General features: G+C 44.8%; 1 protein-coding gene across 1 annotated transcript; it reads right to left on the bottom strand.

Annotated features, from left to right (window-relative positions):
* Positions 1-1,973: 1,973 nt before the first annotated feature.
* On the bottom strand, positions 1,974-21,731 carry SCTR (secretin receptor). The gene is given in 15 exon segments (XM_058809465.1): positions 1,974-2,186; positions 3,218-3,259; positions 3,435-3,573; positions 3,667-3,758; positions 6,393-6,462; positions 6,991-7,051; positions 7,140-7,293; positions 8,114-8,246; positions 9,224-9,321; positions 9,616-9,719; positions 13,595-13,705; positions 17,895-18,021; positions 21,507-21,605; positions 21,608-21,664; positions 21,666-21,731. Coding segments are annotated over 15 exon segments (1,530 nt in total). The 3' UTR covers positions 1,974-2,009.
* Between the last annotated feature and the right edge of the window lie 1,517 nt (positions 21,732-23,248).

Below are 23,248 nucleotides of genomic sequence, written 5' to 3'. Positions count from 1 at the left end.
ATGCTGGATGGAGGCACTTGCATTTAAAGCAAACAGCTGCTTTGGCTTGAAGGATGAATGTTTAATTTTCAGAGAGGGAACATACAAGTTGTTTCACCCTCCTTGGTCTCATTCTTAGGCCAGAGAGAAAATTTAAGGTTACATTTTTTCGGAAGTATCTGACTTGCTAAATTCACTGGGACAGAGTGAACCCCTGACAAATTTGGAGGCTCTGCTTGGCTTGGTGAGTCAGCAAAAAGTGAGATCTTCAATTCCAACCTTCAGGGAGGGGCTTTCACTTCTCCTTTGGTCATGGGACTGATCCAGCTCCTGTTCTTCCTTCTACTTGTTCTGGTTGATTTTTAGAGGACAAAGCCAACTTGAAATCCTGCTATTTCCAAAAATATAAGTTTAAAGTAATTCCTTGCCAGTTTACAGCTTTATATCTCGTTGTTTTTTTCCTGGTTGTAAAGAGGCTCAGCTCTCCTGCTGCCGGGTGACCTGCATGAGCCAAGAAAGCCAAGCAGGCAGGAGCACCCACCAAGCTCCACTGGCTGCCCTCTCTGCTGCACCACGGAGGCTGTGGGATAACTGTCAGCTCCGCCAGTGAAAAAAAAACACTTTTTTCCTGACTCTCAGAGTTTCAGAGAGAGATAACATCGCTCAAAAACCTCCTTCAGTGCAGGTAATTTAGGCTTGAATGTATCCTTTGAACTTCTCTGCATGTTTGTCTTCTGATAAAATGGCAGAAGCCTGCCGTGTAGGCATTTGGTGTGATTAAAAGCTCGTTGGAGCAGTTTTGGCAGAGGGGGTTGGGGAATGCTGCTCAGGCAGCATTTGACATGCCATGCATGTTTTGCCAATGTCTTGGAGGTGATCGGAAGGAGGGAGAAGTGATAAACACCATTTGCTTTCAGTTCAAGCACCTTTGCCCTTGAAGAAACCCAGCCAAAAAATCACCCCAGCTAGGGAGATGTGGATACAAAATCAAGTAGGAGATTTGATTTCATTTGTCAGATGAATTATTTTATCCCTTTCCCACTCAAAACAAGGAAATCTGCTTAATTATGTCCTTAAGAGCATAAAGCTGTGATAGCTCAGATACTTTTTGACAGCTTATTACAGTGCACAGCCTTGCAGATTTCAGTACACAGAGGGACTGTAGACTATAAAGAAATTTTTGGTAGCCACTATGGTATGTTTTTCACCAGATAGTTTCTACTGTCCAGTTCAATTGACCTTCAGATGTCTCAAGAGCTTTCATTTCTTCCCTTCAAGTACAAGCTGGTCAAGTCTCAGAGGTACAGACACAATAGGGATGAGCTATTTTACTGAAGTTTTTTTGGTCACTCTTGGACTATGTTGTAATAGCTTTGTTACCATTTCAAAATACAAATATCCAAACTGGACCACCGTTGTTCCCACGGTCTCCGCTGCTAAAAGAGGCAAAGGCACAAACCTGTCTGAGCCTGCCGCTGTCACTGGAGCAATGGATATGAAGAGGATATGAGAGCAAACTGGAGCTCAGCTGTGCCTTGTGTTCTCAGTGTCCATCATCCATTCATCCATCACCACAACAGAGAGGCTTTGAACCTTGATACATGCTAGGGATTAATTAATTGTGCATTTCAAACCCATGGAAGCTGGCATGTAACCTTCATCATACAAAATTCAATGTCCTCCCAGCTTCTGCAGCAGTAAAAATAAAGAACATAAAAAAAAACCCAACCTGACTTAGCCTGGAACATGCTGGAGAGCCACATGGAGAAATGGAAGGTCACATTTAAGGTAGAACTAGCAGCAGGTGTGGAAAGAAACACAAATTGCTGTGGGCAGAAACTCAAGGAAGAGCATAATATTCGGGCCCATTTTGCTTTGCAGAATAGCCATGGTGCTGCACAGGATATACACAAAGAGATGTGCTCCAAGAACCGCTGATCCACAGCCAAGTCCCGCTTTGGACATGGACACAGGGCTCCCAGCTCAGCCCGTGTGTATCTGAGCGTGGGGGCACCCTCAGGTGCACAGAGTTACAGCACACTTGACCTTTGGAGGGTTCCTCTCCTGTGCTCTGCGGGGCTGGACCTCACCATCTGCATCTCCTGGGTCAAGCCGCTGCCTCCGTTACTCGCCGAGGTGCTGAGGTGCTGTCGCCAGTGCTTGCTTAAATGCCACTGCCTCCACTTTCTCTGAACTTCCAGCTGAACCTAGGTAGGAAGGCCACAAAATACTTAGCTCAGCTAGTTTATGTTGGAGCCCTGCAGTGCAGAGAGCAGCATAACAGGAAAATGAGAGTGGGTTACCTTTGGCAAGGTTTGGGCTTAGTTATTTAAACCCCAGGGTTAAGGTAGGGCTGTTTCTTGACACTTCTAGTGATACTGTTGTTCCAGCCATACAGCTTTCTATTTAATTGCAGGTGAAACTGTTCACAGAATCTAGCTGGCCTTAGGAAGGCTTTGGTTTAGATTTTTCCAGAATTTTAATTTTAGATATAAAACCAGGACATTTTGGCACTCTAAAGTAAAAAAAAAAAAAAAAAAACACGTAGATTTCTTTTCAAAACCACTTTTTTTCTGAACCCTGTTGACAGATCAGTCAGAGTATTTCAAAACCCTCCTTTATTTCAAAGTGACTTTTTCTTAGGCACTGGCTTCCTTTTTTTTCCCCTTCCAATTAGCTCTACATCTTTCAGGTTTGTATGTTTGTATGTTTCCCCCCCCGCCTCTACCAGCAGCAGCATTTCAGAGTGCAAGTTCTGGCCCAGAAGCCTGGGAGCTGTCACGCAACTACAATGGAAACAATCCCTCTACCAAAAGCTTTACCCTATAAGAATCCTAATAAACTTGGACTGGGCCTAGCTTTTGATAAATTCCCTCCTAAGGACTGAGTAAATAAAGCAGCCATGGATGGGGTGGCAGATAATGGTGTCATACGTCAGAACAGTCAGAACCATCGGCTGTCAGTGTGACTGTGTGAGGGATGGGGCTCCCACCCTCAGTTCCCAGACACTAATAATGTTATCTGATTTATGAAAGGGTTGCAGTAGTTGAGAGGTGAAGTTTGCATCTGGCATACAATTACCTAGGCTTGCATGGTCTAGGAGGAATTTCAAGAGTGATGTTAGGTAGCTGGGAAGAAAACCCTCAGACAAAACATGTAATTCTTTGGGGGATGTATCCCACTGATTAATGAGGCATGCTTCAGCAATAAAAAAGAATGTTATACACATGAAACTCACCTCACCATTAAGAAAACAATAAAGTACAGCCACAACAAAGCCCTAAAAGATAAAAGAACCGTGGTCACAGATTGCAGTTTCAGTTTTTGAATGGGGATGAGGCATCTCAAGGGAAATCAGACAGCTTGGCTTTGCCATTGGAAACCCAAGTCTGCTGCAGTTATATGTTCTACCTCTTTTTCTTATTTTAAAGAAATAATAACTTGTCAAATATTACCTGGAATGATCCAAGAGCCAATTCAAAAAAGAGCTGAATTTCCATTGTGCCGCTGCTTGCATCCTCAGGGAAAAAAGCAAATATGATATAGTGGACTCCAAAGAGAGGGATGAGGAGGAGTGTTGACTTTGCAAGTCTCCTGAGAATGAAAACAGAGGGAAAAGCTGGTGTAGAAGGAGCAAGAAATGCTCAGGTGGTCTTGAATATCTCATAAGGGATGTAAGGGGCTTACTTGTATTGGTTGAAATCACTGCTCCGTTTTTCAGGGGAGCTGAGCTTCCTCATCAGGATTCTTAAAATGTTGACAAAGAGAATGAAATTAATCTGAAAAAAAAACACCAAAAACACCCAAAAACCAAAGTAAGAATACAAAAGCAACTCACCAAACAACAAACCCATTATCCACTTAAACTGGCAGGCATCAGCCGAGCCACTTTGGGGAGAAAGAATAGAGGGGTTGGGTCTGGCCTGCCTCAGTCCATGTTCCCATCCCAGCCTCTGTTCCTGCTTCTCCAGCCTGCTTGGCCACCCTGGGCTTGGACGCTGGCTGCTTTCCCTGCTGGTTTGCTGCAGCTTTAGTTATGGAGATGGTCAGGGCTTGTTATCCACGCAAATCACCAAAGTGCAGCGAAACGAGGAGCGTGGGATTGGTTCCACCTGGCTGTGGGATTCTGACAGCCTCTGCACAGTCTGGCCCCACTTTGGATGCCAGCAAAGGGCAGCCCTGGAGCTGTCACTATCACTTGCTAACTGGGACTACGAGTGCTCTTTGTTCCCTGCTCAAAACACTCCCTGTGGTTTGGGATCACGAGGCAGAGTAGTTCAAAGTGGGGAGAGGAGAGAGTCGACACTGGAGTTCTTCCTTTTGCATTTTCCCCCTCTCGAAGGGTGGATATCAGATAAAAATGCTGATCTGCTCAGTTTGGGTGCAGATGAGGCAATAGCTGTTTCTGCTCGTTGGACCCTCAGGCAAAGAGTGGGAGTTGCAGGGGAGGTAGAGCCGCCTGAGCGTGTCTGTCTGTCTGTCTGTCTGTCCCATGGGGAGCGACCTGGGGCTCATCTGCCCTTGGCTTGCACAGCCTGCAGAGCTGTACCCCTTCTGCAGAACCCTGCTCTGTGGCTGGCCTTTAACCCTTCCCTGGGCCGGCAAACACCATTGCAGAGGTGCATCCTCTTCATGGTGGGTCCAGCGTGCTGGGGGCATGGCAGCAGGGCCCTGGGGTATGGGCCCTAAAAAACCTGGGTCTCCTGGAGATGGGACAGACACAGCAGGTCCCTAAGTCCCTGAGCTCTTTAAAGTTACCGGATGGAAAGGGAGCAGCTGTGGCCGCTGAGGGTGTCTGGAGAGGGATGGAAGTTTGGGGAAGCTGGGAGGGAGGAGGAAAGCAGAGCTGGGGGGAGCTAGAGGCGGGGAGCATGAAGGAAGGAAATACTTCAGGGGTGGTGGGGAGTAAAGGGGGTTCAGGTCAGGGTATGCTGGGACTTTTAATGCATTAGGCCAGGGAAGAGCCGTGTAGGTTGAGCAGGGCTGTTCCCTGATAAAACCACAGGGGAAGGGGGAGCGTTGGGATTCCTGCCCGGAAGAATTGCCCGCGGGCAGCGCAGGAATGAGCGAGAGCCTGGGAGCACAAAGGCGTTTATCGGTGCTGGTTTTCTGCCCTTTCAGCTGCTGAAGGCTGTGAGGAATATAGAGATTAGATCCGGGTTTTTGAGATCTGGCTGTTTGTTTGGTTATGGGCTTGAGTAAAGCCTCTTTTGAGGAAAACCTGCAGAGTCATGCAGGCGGCTTCTGCCCTCAGTAGCTAAACAAGGCAGGATCAGCATTCTGAGGACACTTGGGAGGCGATAGCGGGTGGGAGCTGCCATAAGATAAACTAAGATTGTGCTTTTTGTCTTGCCTGGGTCTCCTTGGCTTTTATATATAACTCAGTGGCTCCTAGCATGAGGGCTGTTTCATAAAGAAAAATAAATGTCATGACCCCAAATCACTTGTGCGGTCTGCTGCTTGTCTTGTGGGGATGCAGGGCTGCTCACTGGTCAATAGGAGCAGAACTTTAACCCACCATCTCTGCTGCCTGGGTTTCTGAGAAGAGTGCAAGTGTTGCAGTTTGTGTTTTGCAAACAAAATGCTTCTTACTGGAAACATGAAAACCTCAACCAGCCCTTGGGGTTTCGCTTGGGGTGTCAGTAGGTTACTTGGGAAAACCCAATTTCTGTTCTAGGGTTTCAGACAGGTCATTGCAGCATGGTCTGACCCAGAGCATCTTCATCGGGCAGAACTATCCCAAGCAGCAGCTCCAGCCCCCTGGTACCTAAGGCTCTGAAGGAGAGTACCAGCAAATGCTCAAAACACAGGTGCTGAGTATTATACACACCAAACCACTCTTGTCGTCACTGCTGCCTTGCACTGGGCAGGCTCACTCTGAGTTCCATTGCCTGTGCCTTAATGCACTGAGCAGTCCCTCAGTGCTGTCCACTAATATGTGATGCGTGCAGCCTGTGAACTGTTTTCATTCCTGAAAACAAAAGCCAATGGTCATGTAAAGCAAGTTGGTTTTGGCTTTGCTGAGAGAGGCATTGACCAGAAAAGTAATTGAAACTGAAATGTACAGCCACTCATTTCTCCTCCGGAGCTTTCCTTGAAACAGTCCAAAACAAGCTTCCACAAAACAGCCAAGTTCATGTGAAATCAACAGGATGTGGAAACCTGATCTTCTTCAGGCACTTGCTTCTTGGGAGGACACTCTAGCTTTTTTTGTGGATTTAGCTTTGGGGCATTAGTTACTAAGTCCTGCTGAGCAGAAGTTGCTTAAGCAGTAACTCATGGGTCACACCAGTTCAGACACATGCCTAAGATCAGTTCATTAACACACTTCTAAAGCATGTTGAGTAGATGAGCTGTGACTTCACAGTATTTGAAAACACAGTTTGAATCTGCTTGTCTCAGAAAGGACTTACAAATATAGACACAACTATGGGGCCTCTAATGATCCACCAGGTATTGGCATCAGTGTTAATGTCCCAACACCTGTAAAAATAGAAGGTGCAGTCAGTTATCAAAATATTGGTATCTTTTCAAACAGGTTTAGTCTGTTTTGCACCTTAGATAGGCCCCTATTCTCTTTTCTACAAAACTAATTTCTTGTTCTCACTGAGTGGTACAACATGTCTGACAGAAAACTGCCCACCTGCACGGGACAGAAACAAGTCCTTCCCTTAAGGCACAAACACTGTTCAAAATTTTGAAAGGGAGAAGGGAAAGAAACAAAGTTTAACTGTTCAGAAAGTTAAATACAGATTCTGAAAACATGTGGTCTGAATTCATACCTCCTAGCCTTGAAAATGCTCAAATGGAATTGGAAGGTTTTCCTCAGGTTGCTCAGCTGTACCTCTACTCACACCCACACTAGGATGCATGCAGGCTCCCACCACAGCAGGGTGTTGATTGATTTACTTGCTCCCAGCAATCAGAAATTAGCAGGACCCCATGGAACAGCCTGCACAGGGCCTGCATGCTCCCCTGGCATGCCAGCTTCCCCCACTCCACACCACTTACCCAATGTTTTCATGGAGCTGCCGAGCAGCCGCCCATGCAGCCACAAACACCGCTGGGGCACCTGCAATTGCAAAAAGCAGTTACTGCTTCACAAGTCCATGCCAAAGGCAGAAAAAACCCAGTTGTCCTCACTGAGGGAGAACCAGTACCCCATCCAAGGGCGATGAACCACAAGAGGAACTTCCTTTCCGAGAAGAAGGAGATCACCAGGAGAGTGTGGAGGTACAGTCCTTCCACCAGGAGCCAGCTGTAGTTAGACATGATGCAATACTGGAAGAAGACCATGGTGAGCTTGCAGCCAGCCTGAGGAAAGAGAGCATAATTAGCTCCTGCCTGGGTTTGTTCCTACCTTCTAGCAGAGACAGGGAGCTGTAAATTAATCTTGGCAAATCGAGATTTTATAGCAATTAGGGGACTAAATGGGTGTCCTCGAGACAGGGGTTCACATGACAAGAAAGCAGAGCTGGCACTCCTAAATGCATTAAATCAACTGCCTCACTAGAAGAACTGAACCTTTCATGGACACTTGGATTTAGGTTACTGCCTCAGGGGAATTTCACTATTACTATCTTCCTAGTACCAGCAACACAAACATCACCTCAGAGAAGGGTATGAATGTATTGTCAATCCTTTTTTTACCCCCAAGAAAAGCAGTTGATAAAGACAAATTAAAATGTTCTCAAAATGTAGTTTTTCTGCAACAAATATCCAGAAAAACCAGTGGGATAAAACAAAACAGAACAAGCCTATTTTTGTTCCTCTCCCTTATGCTTATCTTTTCGTTTAAACCATTGACCATCATCTTCAGTGTTGCTCACCCCTCCTCACACCCAAATTTTCAAAATAGTTTGCTGCCAATAAAAAGAGAAAAACATTTCAAAATCTGGGAGGTCCCAGACTGTCTGAGTGCAAGCCATATCTTACTATCAGGCCTCACACTGGAGTGTAAGTCAGCAATATTTAATGTGTTCTCAGAGAAGGGGCAGAGCACACCTCTCTTCCCCCATAACCCCTCATAATGAACATAAAGCTGGGATGAAGAATTCCTTCCCTGTACACTAAATCCTGCTAGGATCCTGCTGGGAAATTGAGGGGTGGAGCAAGCTGGTGAGCAGAAGGTTACCGTGTATGCCCCACAGTAATTTGTGTCCTCAGAGGAAAACAAGACTGCATCCTTGATGAAGTTGGATGAGGCTCTCAGAATGAACGAGGTGAAGAGATGCATGTGGATGTAGTTCCTTGTGCAGCGAAGCCTTCTGCAAAAACAAGAGAGAGAGATCCAGTGAAGTGACATTCCTCACCAATGTAAGGAACCTGTGGCTGTAAACAACAGGTTTCAACCCTTAGTAGTGATAAACTGACAAATGAAGAACAGTGTTGTTCTGTCTGTGAAAGGAAGACTAATGCATTTCCCAAGAGGGATATCCTAGAGAAGACCTTAAAAAGCTACAGTCATATCTGCTCCACTCAGGTACTAAAACAAGCTGAATGTTGCCAGGAAAATTGGGATTTCGTGCCAATATGCTTGTTCTAGCATCCCTCCCTCCTTTCTGTAGCAACATGAACCCAAGGTGTTTATTCACACCTGGATGAATCTATTTATTCTGCCAGCACAGTGCACTTGTGCCTGCAGTGTTTTCTGTATTAAATCTTCACATAGTCTGTGTCCAGAGGCTGTGCAGCCTGAATATAAATCTGCAAAGTAGTTTGGTTTCCTTTGCCCAGAGGTGCCGCCCTGACATTTACTGTAAGGGAAATTATTTCACTGAATAAGCAGCACAGTACAAATTCCAGGTTACAGGGATGAGTGAAGATAAGCTGCATGTCAGATTGCTAATAGAAACCTGAAACACTTTACCACAAGTCCGTGCAGTGGCACTTAGAACAAAGTTTTAGCCACAGCCTCAAGTGGGGAAAAGAGCAGCAGGGAGAAAGAAACTCTGCCCAAGGGACACTGAAATCATGGGAAGACCTCATCAGAGAGTTGGTGCAAATGCCATTTGCAACATGCATCCAGCTATGATTTGGAAAGAAAAGAAAAGCACAATATAATAAGCAGCCCTGACATTTTCTGGGAGACCAGGTTCAGAGATAAATTTTGTCACTGATTTCTGTAAAGGTTTTTCAGACATACTTCAATTTTTAGCTTGTCCACAAAGTCAGTAGAAGGATTTTGTCAGCTGTGATGATCAGAAGTCCCAACCAAACACAAACCAGAGATGGTTCTCCTCACCTAAAGGAGGCCAGGACCGCCAAGGCTATCATCAGTGTCACAAGGGAGGTGCAGTATCCGATGGTGTACATGGTCTTCAGGGTCATGAAATAGGAACGCTGCAGGGGAACATGTAATCACATCTTTACCTTGCCTGCCTGCTAGAGATCAGCCCATGCCAAATGAAGGATCCCTCCTCCTATTTAATGAATACATTTTCTTGTAAAATCAGCTACTGAAATTTCACCCTGAGCAACCACTTCCAATCATTTGCAGGAAGTATTCATGCTGAAAACCACCAATAGCAATAACCCCACCCGGGTTAAATCACAACATCAATCAGTGTCTCCTAAAACTGTTTCTCCCCAGGGCCCCAGAGCAGCAGATCTGTGCTGATGGGCACTCAGACTCACTCTGGCCTCGTTGGTGGTGTCGTTGACATTGTAGCCACAGGCAATGTCAGGTCTCGGGTACGGCTCTGACCAGCCCTCACTTGTGCAGTTTCGGTACACAAAACCTGTGTGGAAACAATAAAAAACACAGAATGGGTTATGACCATTTCCAGTTTTATCTTTGCTGTCCTCAGGGTTCAGTCACCTTGTAGGGTTGCCCCAAGAGCCAGGAGAGTGTGTTGCCCCAGGCAGGGCTCTCTGCATAGCTGGAGGCAAAATGCAGCTGAGCTGATTCTCTTGATACTTGCCCAGTGTGCTTGTGTGGGTCATAATATTGTTTGCCCACTCAGGGATGACTGTGATGGATGTGTTTTTATTAATTGCAACATAAATAATACTGCTCGGTACATCTGGTGTTTCTTGGCCACTATTCCAAGATCAGCAAACACATGACTTGTTCAGCCACAGAGTCAAGCTCCATGCAAACCTGATACTCTGCTGAATGCTCCCACCTCCTTACTGTGGTTTGTCATGCTCCAAATAGAACACAAAACTGTAGATGGTCACAGATTTTCAGTAAGATTTAAATGAATACTAAAAGTCTTTTCCCCACACTGGGCATTATTTTACACAGTTGATTTCCTTGTTTACTTGCAAATTAAAGGTTAGGAAGAAATTCCCCTCTTAAGCTCAACTTCTGGAAAGCTGAGTACTCGAGTCCAACTGTGTCCCTTGGGGCTGTCTTCAGAGAAAAATAGACATTTGCAGAATTCAACTCATTTTTCATACTGGTATCCACAGAGGACAGTTTGTCTGACCCTTTTCTGCTGGGATGTCTGACTTTTAGACTCCTAATGCTGAGTGAGATGAATGCCTAGCAAGCTGCACATGGCTGAACAGGATAGTTTTGAACTTATCCACATTAATATTTGGCTCTAAAGTGGAAGTGGGAAGTCCTGCCCAACACCACTTACAATGTCACTGGAAGAAAGCGACCCTAGGGCATGTTATGTGCTGAAGAGAAACTTTCACAAAGAAGTAAAACAACTTCCCACTGTCCTAATCACATTGATCTGCCTGGTAAGAATCATACTTCAGAAACATGGAGTGAAATCCTGGCTTTGTTGCAGTAATGGCAATGCTAGCAGGTATTTAAAGGGGAGGTGAAGCTAGTAGTAGTTCTTAGTACAAGCCTTGCCAGAGGGCACCATAAAGTCCATTTTTTTCCCACACATTTAGCCATGAGGACTTTAGGGTGCATGTCTGACTCTTGCAAAACACCCCTACAGTGCTGAGGAAACTGAGGGAGATGCGTATCCAGCAGTGTTTGGCAATGGTTAATCCTCTTTGGAGCCCTGCTGGAATTGTCAGGACAGAGTCAGGGCTCCTGCTACCTCTGGGCTAATGCCGGTGACCTGACAGCATGTCTGCACTTGATTTGAACTCACCTCTGTAAACCTGCCAGGCACAGCAAACAGGCTTAGAACCCTGAGTGGAAAGAGCTCTGGGTGTGTCCTTATCAGACTATTATTCTGATGCTGTTTTGAACATCTTGTTCCAACTTTGCATCTTTGAAAGGGCCAGGCTTGCTTTATAAGCCAGGTTTTCTATGTTTAGCTGCAGTGCAGCAACAACAGGAAAAGAAGCAGCTCTCCCAAAAGGTTCTCCCCAGCCTGTCTTGGCACCCAGCAAGGGGGTGGTGTGGTGGCAGATTCTCTACTTCAGCATCAGCTATTAAGACACACTCACTTAACTTGGAGCAAAGCACTGTGCTTGTAAACATGCCTGTGACTGTTTGGTGCTGGAGGCTGTCAAAGCAGATCAGACAAGAGGAGGTGAAGTTCTGTGTGGGTGTGCACATGCTATTGCACAAGAGATTGTGCCAGGCACATCACATGGATGGGCACAAGGAAAGTTTTTACAATGCACCTGAGTTATAGGTTATTATACACACACTGGGGAAACTGCAGCATGCCCCACTCAGAGCAAAACAGGAGTCTGCAGTCTGTCTAAGGATTTGGCTTGGTGTTTACTGGTACTTTGGAATTGCCTAGGCAAGAAGGAACTCTGGCTAAAGGGATGGCTGTGGAACTGGGGCTATCTGATGTGGCCTTTGCCCCTGAATCCTCACGATTGTCACACCTTCCTTCATTCCTTGCCTAAGACACCGTGCTCAGTTCTGTTACTCGGTTCCAGACAATTTTGTTTCTTTGGTCTGCTATGTAGAAAGGGACCAGACACTCTGGGCTGCAAATCCAAGTCTAGAAGTGAGCACAGAGACCAGGGTTTGGGCAGAGCTCAGAGCCATCCACATGGCTTAACATATGGGCCTTTGGCATTTGTGGCTGCCCATCTGCTTTGTGAGTGGTGAGGAGAGAAAACCTTTGCTTTTCTTTTGAAGCAAGCAGATCTTTGATTTTCTTTTTCAAAATTGTTCCAAAGAGGGCAATGACTGTAGCAGTAAATAAACTCTGGAGTCACAAGCCAACCACAGTATAAAACCAAAGAAGAAGGTGGCCATGAGAATGAGGTTAAACTATTGCTGACTTTTACCCAAAATGCCAGATGCAGAGACTGAAATAAGATGCTAATGATGACGGACCAGGTCTTGGGTCTCTGTTTTGAACACTGTCACTCTGATTACTGTTTATCAGCTTCTCGATAAAGAGGGCAACTAAAGTTTAAGCTGACTATCTCCAAGATAAGGGAGCGAACATCTGAGATGTAATTATGACCTTTGGATGTACAAATTCCTGCTCTCTTCCCCGGTGAGCAGCCAGAGGCAGGGAGCAGTTCCCTCTAGTGGCTGGACCAGCGGGGATTTCAGTTCCTGCATTTCAGGGCCGGGATCGCTGCGCTGATGTGGATGCCAGACGGATGGTTTCCTCAGCGATCTAAGCCTTTGTGTAGTTTATCCTTTGGCTTTAAACCAGCTTAAAGGGCTCAAAGGGCAGATAATGTTCGTGTGTACAGAAAGTAGCAAGGTTTTTATTTTAATCTGAGTGGCTCATGTCTGATTTCATTTAAAGAGCACTAAGTGCTTCTCCTTTGAGTTATGTAATCTTTATTAGACAATCTAATACTTTGTCTCCTGTTCCTCCCTCCATAAAATGAATCTGTCTGCTTTTCTGTGAGTACTGGACATCATTAATCTGTGCCCTATAACTGAAGAATGCAAAACCCTCTTCTCATTTGAATCATTAACTCCCGAAGGAGAAACATAAACACATTTCTGACGCATTACTGAAAAGCAGAAATGAACAGAAAGCAGGATTACTTAATAGCTGATGATTACTGTAGTCTACAGGGAGTAAATTTCACTTCATTTCTAGCTTAGATATCCCAGGAAAAAAGGACAAAAAAAACACATTGTTTGAGCTCACCTCTGTTTGAGTGAATTGTTTGGTGAGCCATGAAACCTGAATTTCCATGAGATTATGTGACTTGTATGGATCGTGTCACAGGCAAGAGAGAAATCCCCAGAGCAGATTTCCTCTTAATGAAAGCAAAAAAGGGGATCTTTTCTGCCTGCCTAGCTGGATGTTTTGCCAAAACTCATGTGAACCTAATGCTGTGTAAAGTTTTGTCCCCATCAAGCTCCTCTGGGACCAGCCACTGGCTCTAGGAGTTATTAAAAGGGAAGGACAGAAATAAACACAGAGTCTGAGTGGAGAAAACCCTTTTCCTTGAGAAACCATGCTTAAAACCTGATTTTCAGGATATCATTTAATTCCTGCACTTTTTTTTTTTTCCATCTGGCTAGAAAACACAAACACTTAAAAGATCTTGTTACTTTAATTCAGGCTTTTTCATGTTCACCTTAGAGGGGGAAACAGACCTGCTAAGTATCTATTGTTTTTCAAAAGAAGGAGGGGAAAATATTCATTTGAAGTTCAGACCTGAGTGTGGCATCTTTGTAAAGAAATAAAAAATAAAGTGTTTAATAAATAAGTATTTAATAAAAAATATCTGGGTGAGAAAAGCATCATTTTAGCATTACCTTTTTTCCCAGTCAGCATCTGAAAGAATTCAGGGCAGTGTGCATTGACAGTCTGTCCCACAGAGGATGAAGGCCAGCAGCTCATGTTGTCCCACATTCCAGCACATCTGCCTGGGGGGACAACAAGGGAATACCATAGAGCATCTTCCAGTGACACAACACCATGAAACTTCTTCCAGCAGTGAGACACTGGGACACATCTCCAAGCATCTCCCACGGACCACTACAGGAACAAAGATGCTCAGTGCTCTGAAAGGCAAGCTGGATGAGACAGAGCAAGTCCTGCCGAGACCTGGATAGGACAGAGCAGGTCCTGATTGCTTCAAACCAGCCCCAGCAAGTTCCCAGACTTGTCCCAGTCTTGTCATTGATCCCACTGGTCTCTACTAGACACACAAATAGCAATTAGAGTCATTCTAAACTTCACATCAGGCCTTTTGTTACCTAACTGTTTGCTGGTAACTACTGAGTGGCCCCGGAAAGATGAAGGAAATCAGATGGGAATTTTTAAACTTATTTTCACTCTTTCTAAAGCTTTCACTTTGAGTCATTCTAATGTTTTCCTTACATAATATTTTTGTAAATATGAAAAAATGCAACTAGATGACCTGCTTGAGCAGGGAGGTTGGAGCAGATGATCCATTGGTGCCTTCCAGCCTCACCCATTCAGTGATTCTGTGACTAAAAAGCTCCGGGTTGATACTTAAACCACAGATCACTTAAATCACAGACTATTCTGAGTTGCAAGGGACCCACAAAGAGAGCACAACTCTTAAGTGAATGGCCCATTTGGGGATCACACCCATGTAGACGTTTTAGGACTATGCTCTAACCAGCTGAGCTAATCTCATCATACTGGGGAAATGATAGAGAGGAGCAGCATCAATGTCTTCCTTTTGTTACCATAAATACTTCTCTCTTTCACTGTGCTCAGGCTGCAGTCAAGTGAACAATGCCATCAGACCACTCACTGAGCTTGGCTGCCCGGACTCACCCCATTTCAGTTAGGTGCTTATTTTAAGGATAGGCTTGTCATGGTCCTCTCTCACAGTCAGGGAGGGAGGGAGACTTTTCCAGCTGCACCCTCAGCTTGACTGCATTGCCTCTGGCAGGGCTGGTAGAGATGCATCAGGGAGCTCATCTGGGGGCCAATGGAGCAGAGTATGATGGTGAGCTCTACTTAGACATCTTGCTTAGGTGCTGGATGCTGGCATGGATTAATTTTGGCCTGAGGTGCAGAGTGTTAGTGGAGAAGACCTACATTTGATCTCTTTGTACCAGAGAAACTGCAATCCTAACCATTTCTTATTTTGCTCTTCTCCAGGTACAAGCTGAACTCATTCAGATTCATTCCCTTTTGCTTCCAGTCCCTGCCAATGGTTTTATCACAGCCTGCTTTGAGGTTTCTGCAACAAAACAAGGGGGAAAAGGCCACTGGAGCATGTTAGGACTACCCTGTGCCTGCTGTATCCGGGCGTGTGCTGTCTGCCCTGCATGCTCCCTGAAAGCCAAGGGGAGGAATTGCTGACCAAGCACTCTCCTCAAACACTTCATGCTTTATAAGGCCGGCCTCCATTAGCCTGACAAAAATATTTACATTTCTAGAAATGTCTTGATTTCCTTCTGTGCGACAGTCCTAGTGCCTGAAAATACAGAGCTGTTCACAGCCAGGGCAGCTCCTCAGCCCTGGTGTCCTCCCTGTGCCAATGTTTATAAGTCTTGGAAAGGATTTACTTCAAAGCAAAAGCTTAAAGGCAAGCAAAGCTTCACCTTGGGTGATATATACGATTTAACGTGCTGCATTGTTTGGTTTATTGAACCTTCATGCCAACACTACAGGCACAAAACCCCAAAATCAGACCAAATTTACAGAAAAACCTGGAAAAATTATGATGCTGGGTGATTTCCATCCAGGAAGAGAAAACAAAAACCAGCCAAGCTATTTCTTCTGCAGGTGGGCTTCTTGCCACTCCTCATAGCTAAACGCTGGAGTCTCCCACCCTCGGCTAGATAAAGAGCCTCAGGGTGGAGACAAAGCACAGCAACATCTCCCTCACAGAACCCTGTGCTCTTTGGGATGTGCCTCAAGCAGCACTCAGAGCTTTCTCCCAGCAGCAGCAATACACAGTGTCACCATGATCAGGGGTGCCAGCAGCTTCCCTGCCCTGCTCCTTGCTCCCAAGAGAACTTCCTTGTCCTCACTCATGCACTAAAAAGAGCATAACTGTGACTTGGGTTGTGTTAATATTACACTGCTCCCTTTCCCAAGCTAATGTCATCATAAGGGCAGAGACCCTTTTCCCTTTTACTGCAGGAGGATAAGAAACACTCACTGCTCAGGTACTTGGTGCCTGATTCCCCAGCAAAGAATTCCTTTGCTTGTGCCATCTTCACAGAGATGTGAGCCCTGCAGCAGAGATGGCATGGTGGGAGCTTGTCCCCTTTGTCCATTTTCCTGCCTGTGCCAGTCAAAGCTTCTGGGGCAGCTGCAGGAAGGACAAGGTGTGGAAGGTGCCCCACACCCTGCAAAGCCACCTTGATTCCTCTCTGCATGACCCACTAAGGGTATGCACTTTGTTTCTCTCTTCTTCAGCTTTGTTTCTCTCTTCTTCAAACTGAAATCCTTGTATGGGGTTTTCTCCACATGGACTTCAGGCCTGCAAATTCCTTAAAGGCTGGAAGTATTTTCAGGTGTGTTTTTTCCCAGAATAGAAGCATTACTCCCTAATTTACCAAGGTAACAAACCTCTCTTAGAGTTTGGTAGAATTTTAGGTAGAATTACCTCATTTAAAAATTCCAATAATGAAAGGCCTTGGGTGAATCTTAAGGTGTGAATCCAGTTTAAAATTGGATTAAATCTCTGCTGAAAAGCTACTATTTGCCTGAGATAAAACAAGACCATCTGTAAAATGCTACTGCCTGCTAATGCTAGTGCAGGTCCACACTGGCAAGGTCCTGTGGAGTTTTACTTGTCTGCATCTGCTGTGGAGCTTTGGTGCCAAGGAAACACAGAGCTGAACATTAGAGCCATATCACAGGATCAAAGCAGAAAAAGAAATAGGCTGACAAACCAACCTGCTCTTCACTGAAGGAAACAAACTATACTGAGTTATTAATATCATCAAACTTCTTACATGCAATGGGACAGATCTGCCTTGTGGAGTACCTGGAAGCCTGCCATAAGGTCTCCTGTCACTGCCATGTGGCTGTACTGCCCTGAAGCTGTGCTCACACCCATCAGTCTGCAAGGGACAGGCATAAAACAGTAACAGAGAAAAATGCAAGGCATCCTAAGAAACCAGGCAATGGATCTTCCTCTGAGTTCTGTCCTTGGGCCAGGTCGTAGTGAGACTGTTCTGTGTTTCCAACATTCTCTGTTAGAGAGGAAGGCTTTGAAACTAAGAAAACACCTTAACTAACTCTAGCTCCATGTGGTAGCCTGTCTGTGGGCAGGACAGCCTGCACACAGCACATCTATGGGAGCTCCTTCCCTTCTCATGCTGGTAAGAACCTTGCCCATGTTACAGTGCACAAAAGTCACCCAGAATCAGTTCAGTGTGTGGGATTCTGTGAGTGACACAACCCCATCCTCAGTGGTGATGGCTGATCACACACTAAAAATAGTCACATGTGTTGTCTACACCCAGTGTTCTCTCTGAGATGCTGACCCAGCAGCTGCCTGGGGGAAATAACACACAGTTCACAGGCAAGGTTTAATAATCCCTTGCACATGACCCCAGTAGCTCAGCTGTGAAAGCAAAGCTGTCTACATGATGAGGACTCAGTACCACAACTTTCCCAGGCCAAAAATCTCCTTTGTATGATGATAAATCCTTGCTGAAATTCAAGAACTCTGTTAGGTGACAGTAACTTGGAACAGGGAGGAAGCAATGAGGACCTTCAAGCCACGTGATCAAAATGCTGGCTGTTGGTCTTCATTGATTTTTAAGGTAAATACAGTTAAGTAAATTTGCAGTTGCCAGGGTGACTTTTTAAATTATCCTTTTCCAAGAAGACACGATTGCAATTTGCAAGATTTTGTTGCTGGTGTGTTCCCTAGTTGTGAGGATTGCAGTCAAGCAACTGGGTTAGAAAGTTCCCACAATTCTTCCTGTCACAGTAAGGTCAAAATCCCACTCTCAAAGACTTGTAACAGATCTTACCTGGTTTTCTGCTCTTAAAGGAGAGATGTATTCTAAATGCATACCTCCTATGGGAAGGGATGCCAGGGTATCTGAGTTTGAGGCACCCAGTTCATGTGATAGCAGCTTTTATCATGTGCATTTGTTCAGCCTTTACCTGAGCTCAGGAGCAGATCATTCTCAGTCGTTCTGTTCCTTGCCTCCAGGGAAAGAGTCTCCACACACTTTTCTTCCTCCCTTTTCAGGACACTCAGAAGGTCACAGACAGGTGGAATAGCTTTGATCTACAAATTTTAAAAGCAGTGGAATCACTTTTCCTCTTAAAACTTATAAAATCTTGACAGAATCTATCCTTTTTATGCTCATATTCCCCATGCAAATTTACCACTTGATTGTGAGCAATATTTCCTTGAAATACAGACAATTTTCCCAGCTAAGTCTGCATTTTGGTAGTAGCAGCAGGCGAACACAGACTGAGTTTATGTCTTCTCCCTTTTGCTGACATTACTGACATTGAGAAAAATGTGTTATTCTGCTAAATTAAGTACATGAACAGGATGCTCTTCCAAAAGACTGCAGAAACATCCAGGACACTGCTGGAGTCTCCTAGAGCAACAGAGAATTAATCACTCACCCATGGCTGTGTTAAACCATACACCTGGCAGGTCATTTTCCTGGGCACAAGTGATCCAAATATGCCCACTGGTGGCAGACCACCCCAGCCTGTTTCCCTGCTACCATCTGGTAGCTGCAGGAGCCCACCTGAAAGCAGAATCTCACCCAGATTTTCGTGAGAATCTAGATGGCAATTTGTCCTAAGGTCATTTTCATATCTTCCCAGCCTCCTTTCTCATAAAACCATGTGGGAATGTTAATATTCACTTAATCCTGATGTAGCAATTTATGTGTGTTTATGTTTTATGCAGTTGGACCAAAATCAGTGAAAAAAACAAATAGCTACAGACCATTAAAATGACAAATATTGAAAATCATTACAAAATTATTTGCAGGACAAGGTCTTAACAGTTATGTTGTTCAGAAAAAAAGTATTTTTACCCTTTTCAGGGTAAAAGTTATTTTTACCAGTGTCTATTCTTTTTGACACAAGAAACCTGAATGTAAGTGGATGCCCATTATAATGAATTAGATAAATTCTCTCTAATTGATAAACCCAAAATCTCTATAAATTCTCACCATGGAACTTTTATGTACATATACATAAATGCATATGTATGTACATGCACCATGAAGAGATTAGAAGCCAGTCATCAGGCTCTATTTGTTGAAAATTATCAGATAGACTTTGTTTATGTTCTTTGTTCAAGAAAGTTAACCCTGCAGCATCACATTACTGCTCAACCTAATAAATCTTGTAGTATTGCTGATCACTTTCAGATTAGATTTCGGAGAAAGAACAATCCCTGAAAACCTTGTAATGAGAACTATTACTTTTCTACAATTAAATTTTAGCTACCAGACAGTAGAGACAATATTCCCACTATATTGGCTGGAAATTTTTTGAGTATTGTATTTCTGAACAGCACTGATCTTTTCAGCAGTGTTGTCATACCTCACCTAATTGGTCTGGTGTGTAAACTTGGGTTTAACTTCAGTATCCTCCTCCCTTGTCTTTGTGTGTCATGAAATAAATGAACTAGAAATCACCTGGTTTTGCACAATGTAATAAATTTTCTGGAATCACACATGCAAAGACTTTATATGAAACTAACTCTCTTCTGATGCCAGGATTTGAATGCTGAGCATTTGAAGTGGCCAACACAACCAATCTGGGTTGTTAAGATGATACTGAACATATGTAAAACTAAATGCTAGGAATCATATTAACAATGATCTCAGAAACAGGGGAATACTCCATCTTAAAAAAGCCTTTACATTGTGTGGGCACTGTTTTCCTTTAAGAAATATGGGTCCTAAGAAAGTTTTTGTTTTACAAAACTTTAAATTCTGTGTTATTTCTTTATGACTAGAGTGAGGCCACACACTTTTAGCACTCACAGTTGTGAAGAACACTCTGATGATCCAATACAGCATTACTATCTTACACTAAACGTGTTGTTCAAGCAGGAGTACAACATAGGTAGTGCCTTACAATTACAATAGGTAGTGCCTGCACAAAGCGACGTCCACCCCATTCTTCTAATCAGCTGGATACCCCTTCCTGGGAATAGAAGTGAGACTAACAGGATTTTTACCCAGGGAAAGCAGAGAGCTTGCAGGTGTGGGTTTAAAGCCCTTGTTTTCCACCAGGCCTGTCCCTGAGCCACTCTGTGCCAACGCAGGCATCCGAGGCAGCAGGCGGGGTGCGCGCTCGGATGTTTGCGGAGCGATGCGAACGCCGCTTCCCATGGCGCGGCCGGATAACCCCACTCTGCCGGCAGCTGTGCTCAGTCTCACTCGTGTTTACCCTCCACAAGTGGGAGCAAACAGCCTGCCCCCGGTGCTGGAGAGCGAGGAGGGAAAGGGGCTCCTCTACGTGCTGTTTCTATGTCTCTTCCTAAACAGTTCCCTTAAACAGTTGTGATCTCCTTGACACTTCACCAGCTACTAAATTAACTCTATCCCAACTGAAACCAGGACAGAGAGAAAACCCTCTTCATATTTTGTTAAAGGACAAGATACCAATCCCATTCCAAACAGAGATAACTGTGATTAATAGATCTCTAGAACAGGCAAAATTCTGCAACATTGACAGCAACGGCTAACACAGTTTTTAAAGTGTGAAATGAATGAATCTAAACATTATCCAGAATTCACAGCCATTTCATTTTAAAATAAGTGGATTTAGTATAATAAGAGGATTTAAGGAGCAAAAGATGCCTGGCAAAACCAAACAGGTATTTTCAATCACTAGAAGAACCAATGGAAATAGGTGCTCTTGGGGACACTCCGAGCAATGACATCTATTTACAAAGTCCTTTAGGTAGTACTAAGAACAAGAAACCAAAATTACAAGAAAACAATCACAGTCACAATTTTTATTGCAGAAAATCATCAAAAGGCAAAAGGTTTGAAGACTCTGCAATTAAAATGTCTAGGCAGAGCTCAGGTTTTCTCACAGTTGGAGCCAAATTCCCTACTGGGACAAATAAATTGATTTTTCCATTTGTTGCAATGAAACTGTGATTTGATCCTGTCCTAACTTCTCACACCCAAGCTAGACATATTTCACCCCTTGTTTTATATGCATTCAAAATCTGAATAACCTGAGCAGCACCTGGAGATCAGAGCCCAGGTTCCACTCTCCTTTCTAACTGGTCCAAGCACCTGGAGCTCAGCAGTGACAATCTGCCACATAAATCTCAGTAAAGTGATAAAGCTAAAAAAAAGAAGACAAACTTTGTAGTATGAACATCACTTCACATTCCTTCAATCTGAGTCCAGGGAGGCACTGCTAGATGTGGGCATTGCCCCTTAAGCAGTTGATTGCTGGTGTAAATCAGTAAAGCTTCTCTGAATTGAGTTAAATCTTTTCTCCTTCAACACGGTACCTGCTGTGTTTGTCAAAGTGTGCTAGTAACACTTCTGTCTTTATAAAGGTGAGGAAACTGAGGCATCCAGCATCTAGTCATCTGGCCACTGTCAGTTAGTGCAGGAAGAAGCAGAAGCAAGAAGAAAATTAAAAAATCCCAGGTTCTACACAGATCCTTTTAAACAGAGACACCACAACTTCATGAAATAGAGGTGCTCAGCATTACTCAGATAACATGTGATTCCATGAAAACGGGAATAAATAGATCTGAGCACCTACCGGGACAGTTGAAATCCAGAAGATCACCCAGATGGTCCACATAGTCAATCACAGTCTGTTTTCTTCATGCCTCATGCATCAGAGGTCATCAGGCTGTTTGTATGCTCTCCAGCGTGGCTCCTAGCTCTTTTCACTTCATCCTTTTCCCTCCTTGCCTTTTTCCCTTCTCAGCTTTGACCATCCTTAGCCAATGTTTCTCTCCAGCTGCTGAGCTCTAGAGAGCATCAGCAGTGACAGGACCCCCCCCCCCCCCTCCTCCTCTGCAACTCTCCTCCTCCTTTGCAGAAACGTCCCAAGAATTGCAGCACTTCTCTTGAGCACATGTTCCTACTGCTGTCTGCCTCCCTTCCTGGCTATTATTCACTGTTATCGATGTGTGTCGCTGGGCAATGATCGTTCCTCATGCTCCCACAATGAGGGACCAAGCAGCACTCCCCTGTGGGATGTCAGCCCCATAGTGGCAGGGGCAAACAGACAAGGGGAAGGACAGCCCTGGAATAAGCGCTCTGCTGAGAAACCGGGTTGGAGGAATGTGCTTCAGGCTGCCTGCGCTGCTTTCTGCTCCCGATAGCTCTGCACATGCTACCCACGGGGAGCACACGTCCCTGAGAGGCAGAAAGCAGGAAGCTGGCAGAGCCTGCTGCAGGTGAGCCAGCTGCCTGCATGTCCCACCAAGCCCAGCTGAGCACAGCTGCCAGAGCCAAAGACAACTTCTAGTCTGGGATAAACAGGGAATCTGCTCTTCCCTTCCAGAGAGGACTGCAAATATTCCCTAGATTTCATCCTCTTATCCAGCATCTGAAGAAACAGCCAGTCTGCATTTCATCCAAATGCTATAGGCAGCAAGGTATCATTGCATTTGGATCCCACTGGCACCTTGTTTCAGACATCCTGGCTTTCCTGAAGATGGTTCCTTGGGAAGTCCCCTCACCTGTCAGCAGAGTTATTCCTGGTTTTGTTTCTGTGGCAAAACTACTGTAAAGGGGCTGTGTGCTTAGCTGGGTGTGAGCTCCCAGCTGCCAAGGCAGGCACTCCAAACCTTTGCTGGTCACATTCACTTCTAGCACAATACTGAATACAGCTTCAAAAAAGAGCCAGAGTTTGCACTGTGTATCAGAGCTCTTTCTGAAAGCTCAACAGTTCTCAGCTTGTCTTGTGGTAAACATCGTTTACCACCTATTCCAATTTGCCATCACCAGACAGGTCAAATTTAATGAAGTGCTTCCCAGAACACAGATGTGCTCCAGGTATATGAGTAAAGTCAATGACTAGGAAAAATATATGGCTAATTGCCTGTGCACTGAAAATCCTGCCATTGGATTAAACGAGTTATCCACTGAGCAGCACAAAAAATGAAGGAATTTGGGCTGCCTATCAAGTGCTGCCCTTTCCATGCCCATCCTGACTCCAGCTCATCTCTATATGTGCTCATGAAGATCACTGAGTTGCAATGCTCCCTCTTTCCCTGCACACCAGCCTCATCGTTCCCCACAGTCCCAGAGCAGCAGTCAGGCAAGCAGCAGCATTTGCTGAACCCCACACGGGCTCTGTCCTGCTCATCCAGCACACTCACTCAGCATCCTTTCCCCCTCAAATGGCAAATGTTTCAGTCTCCCTTCCCCCAGTCCACACTTAACTTGTAGCGATTTTCATTTCTCGAAGACATCTGCTTCCCCAGAGTTTGGTTGAAAATATCAAAGGGTTAAACAAACTGTTGAGAGGAGGTCTGAGAGGCAGACAGA

This window comes from Ammospiza caudacuta, chromosome 8 (assembly GCF_027887145.1).
Source record: "Ammospiza caudacuta isolate bAmmCau1 chromosome 8, bAmmCau1.pri, whole genome shotgun sequence".
Classification (NCBI taxonomy): domain Eukaryota; kingdom Metazoa; phylum Chordata; class Aves; order Passeriformes; family Passerellidae; genus Ammospiza; species Ammospiza caudacuta.
The sequence above is the reverse complement of the archived record's forward strand: the minus strand, read 5'-3'. Positions and strand labels throughout refer to the sequence as shown.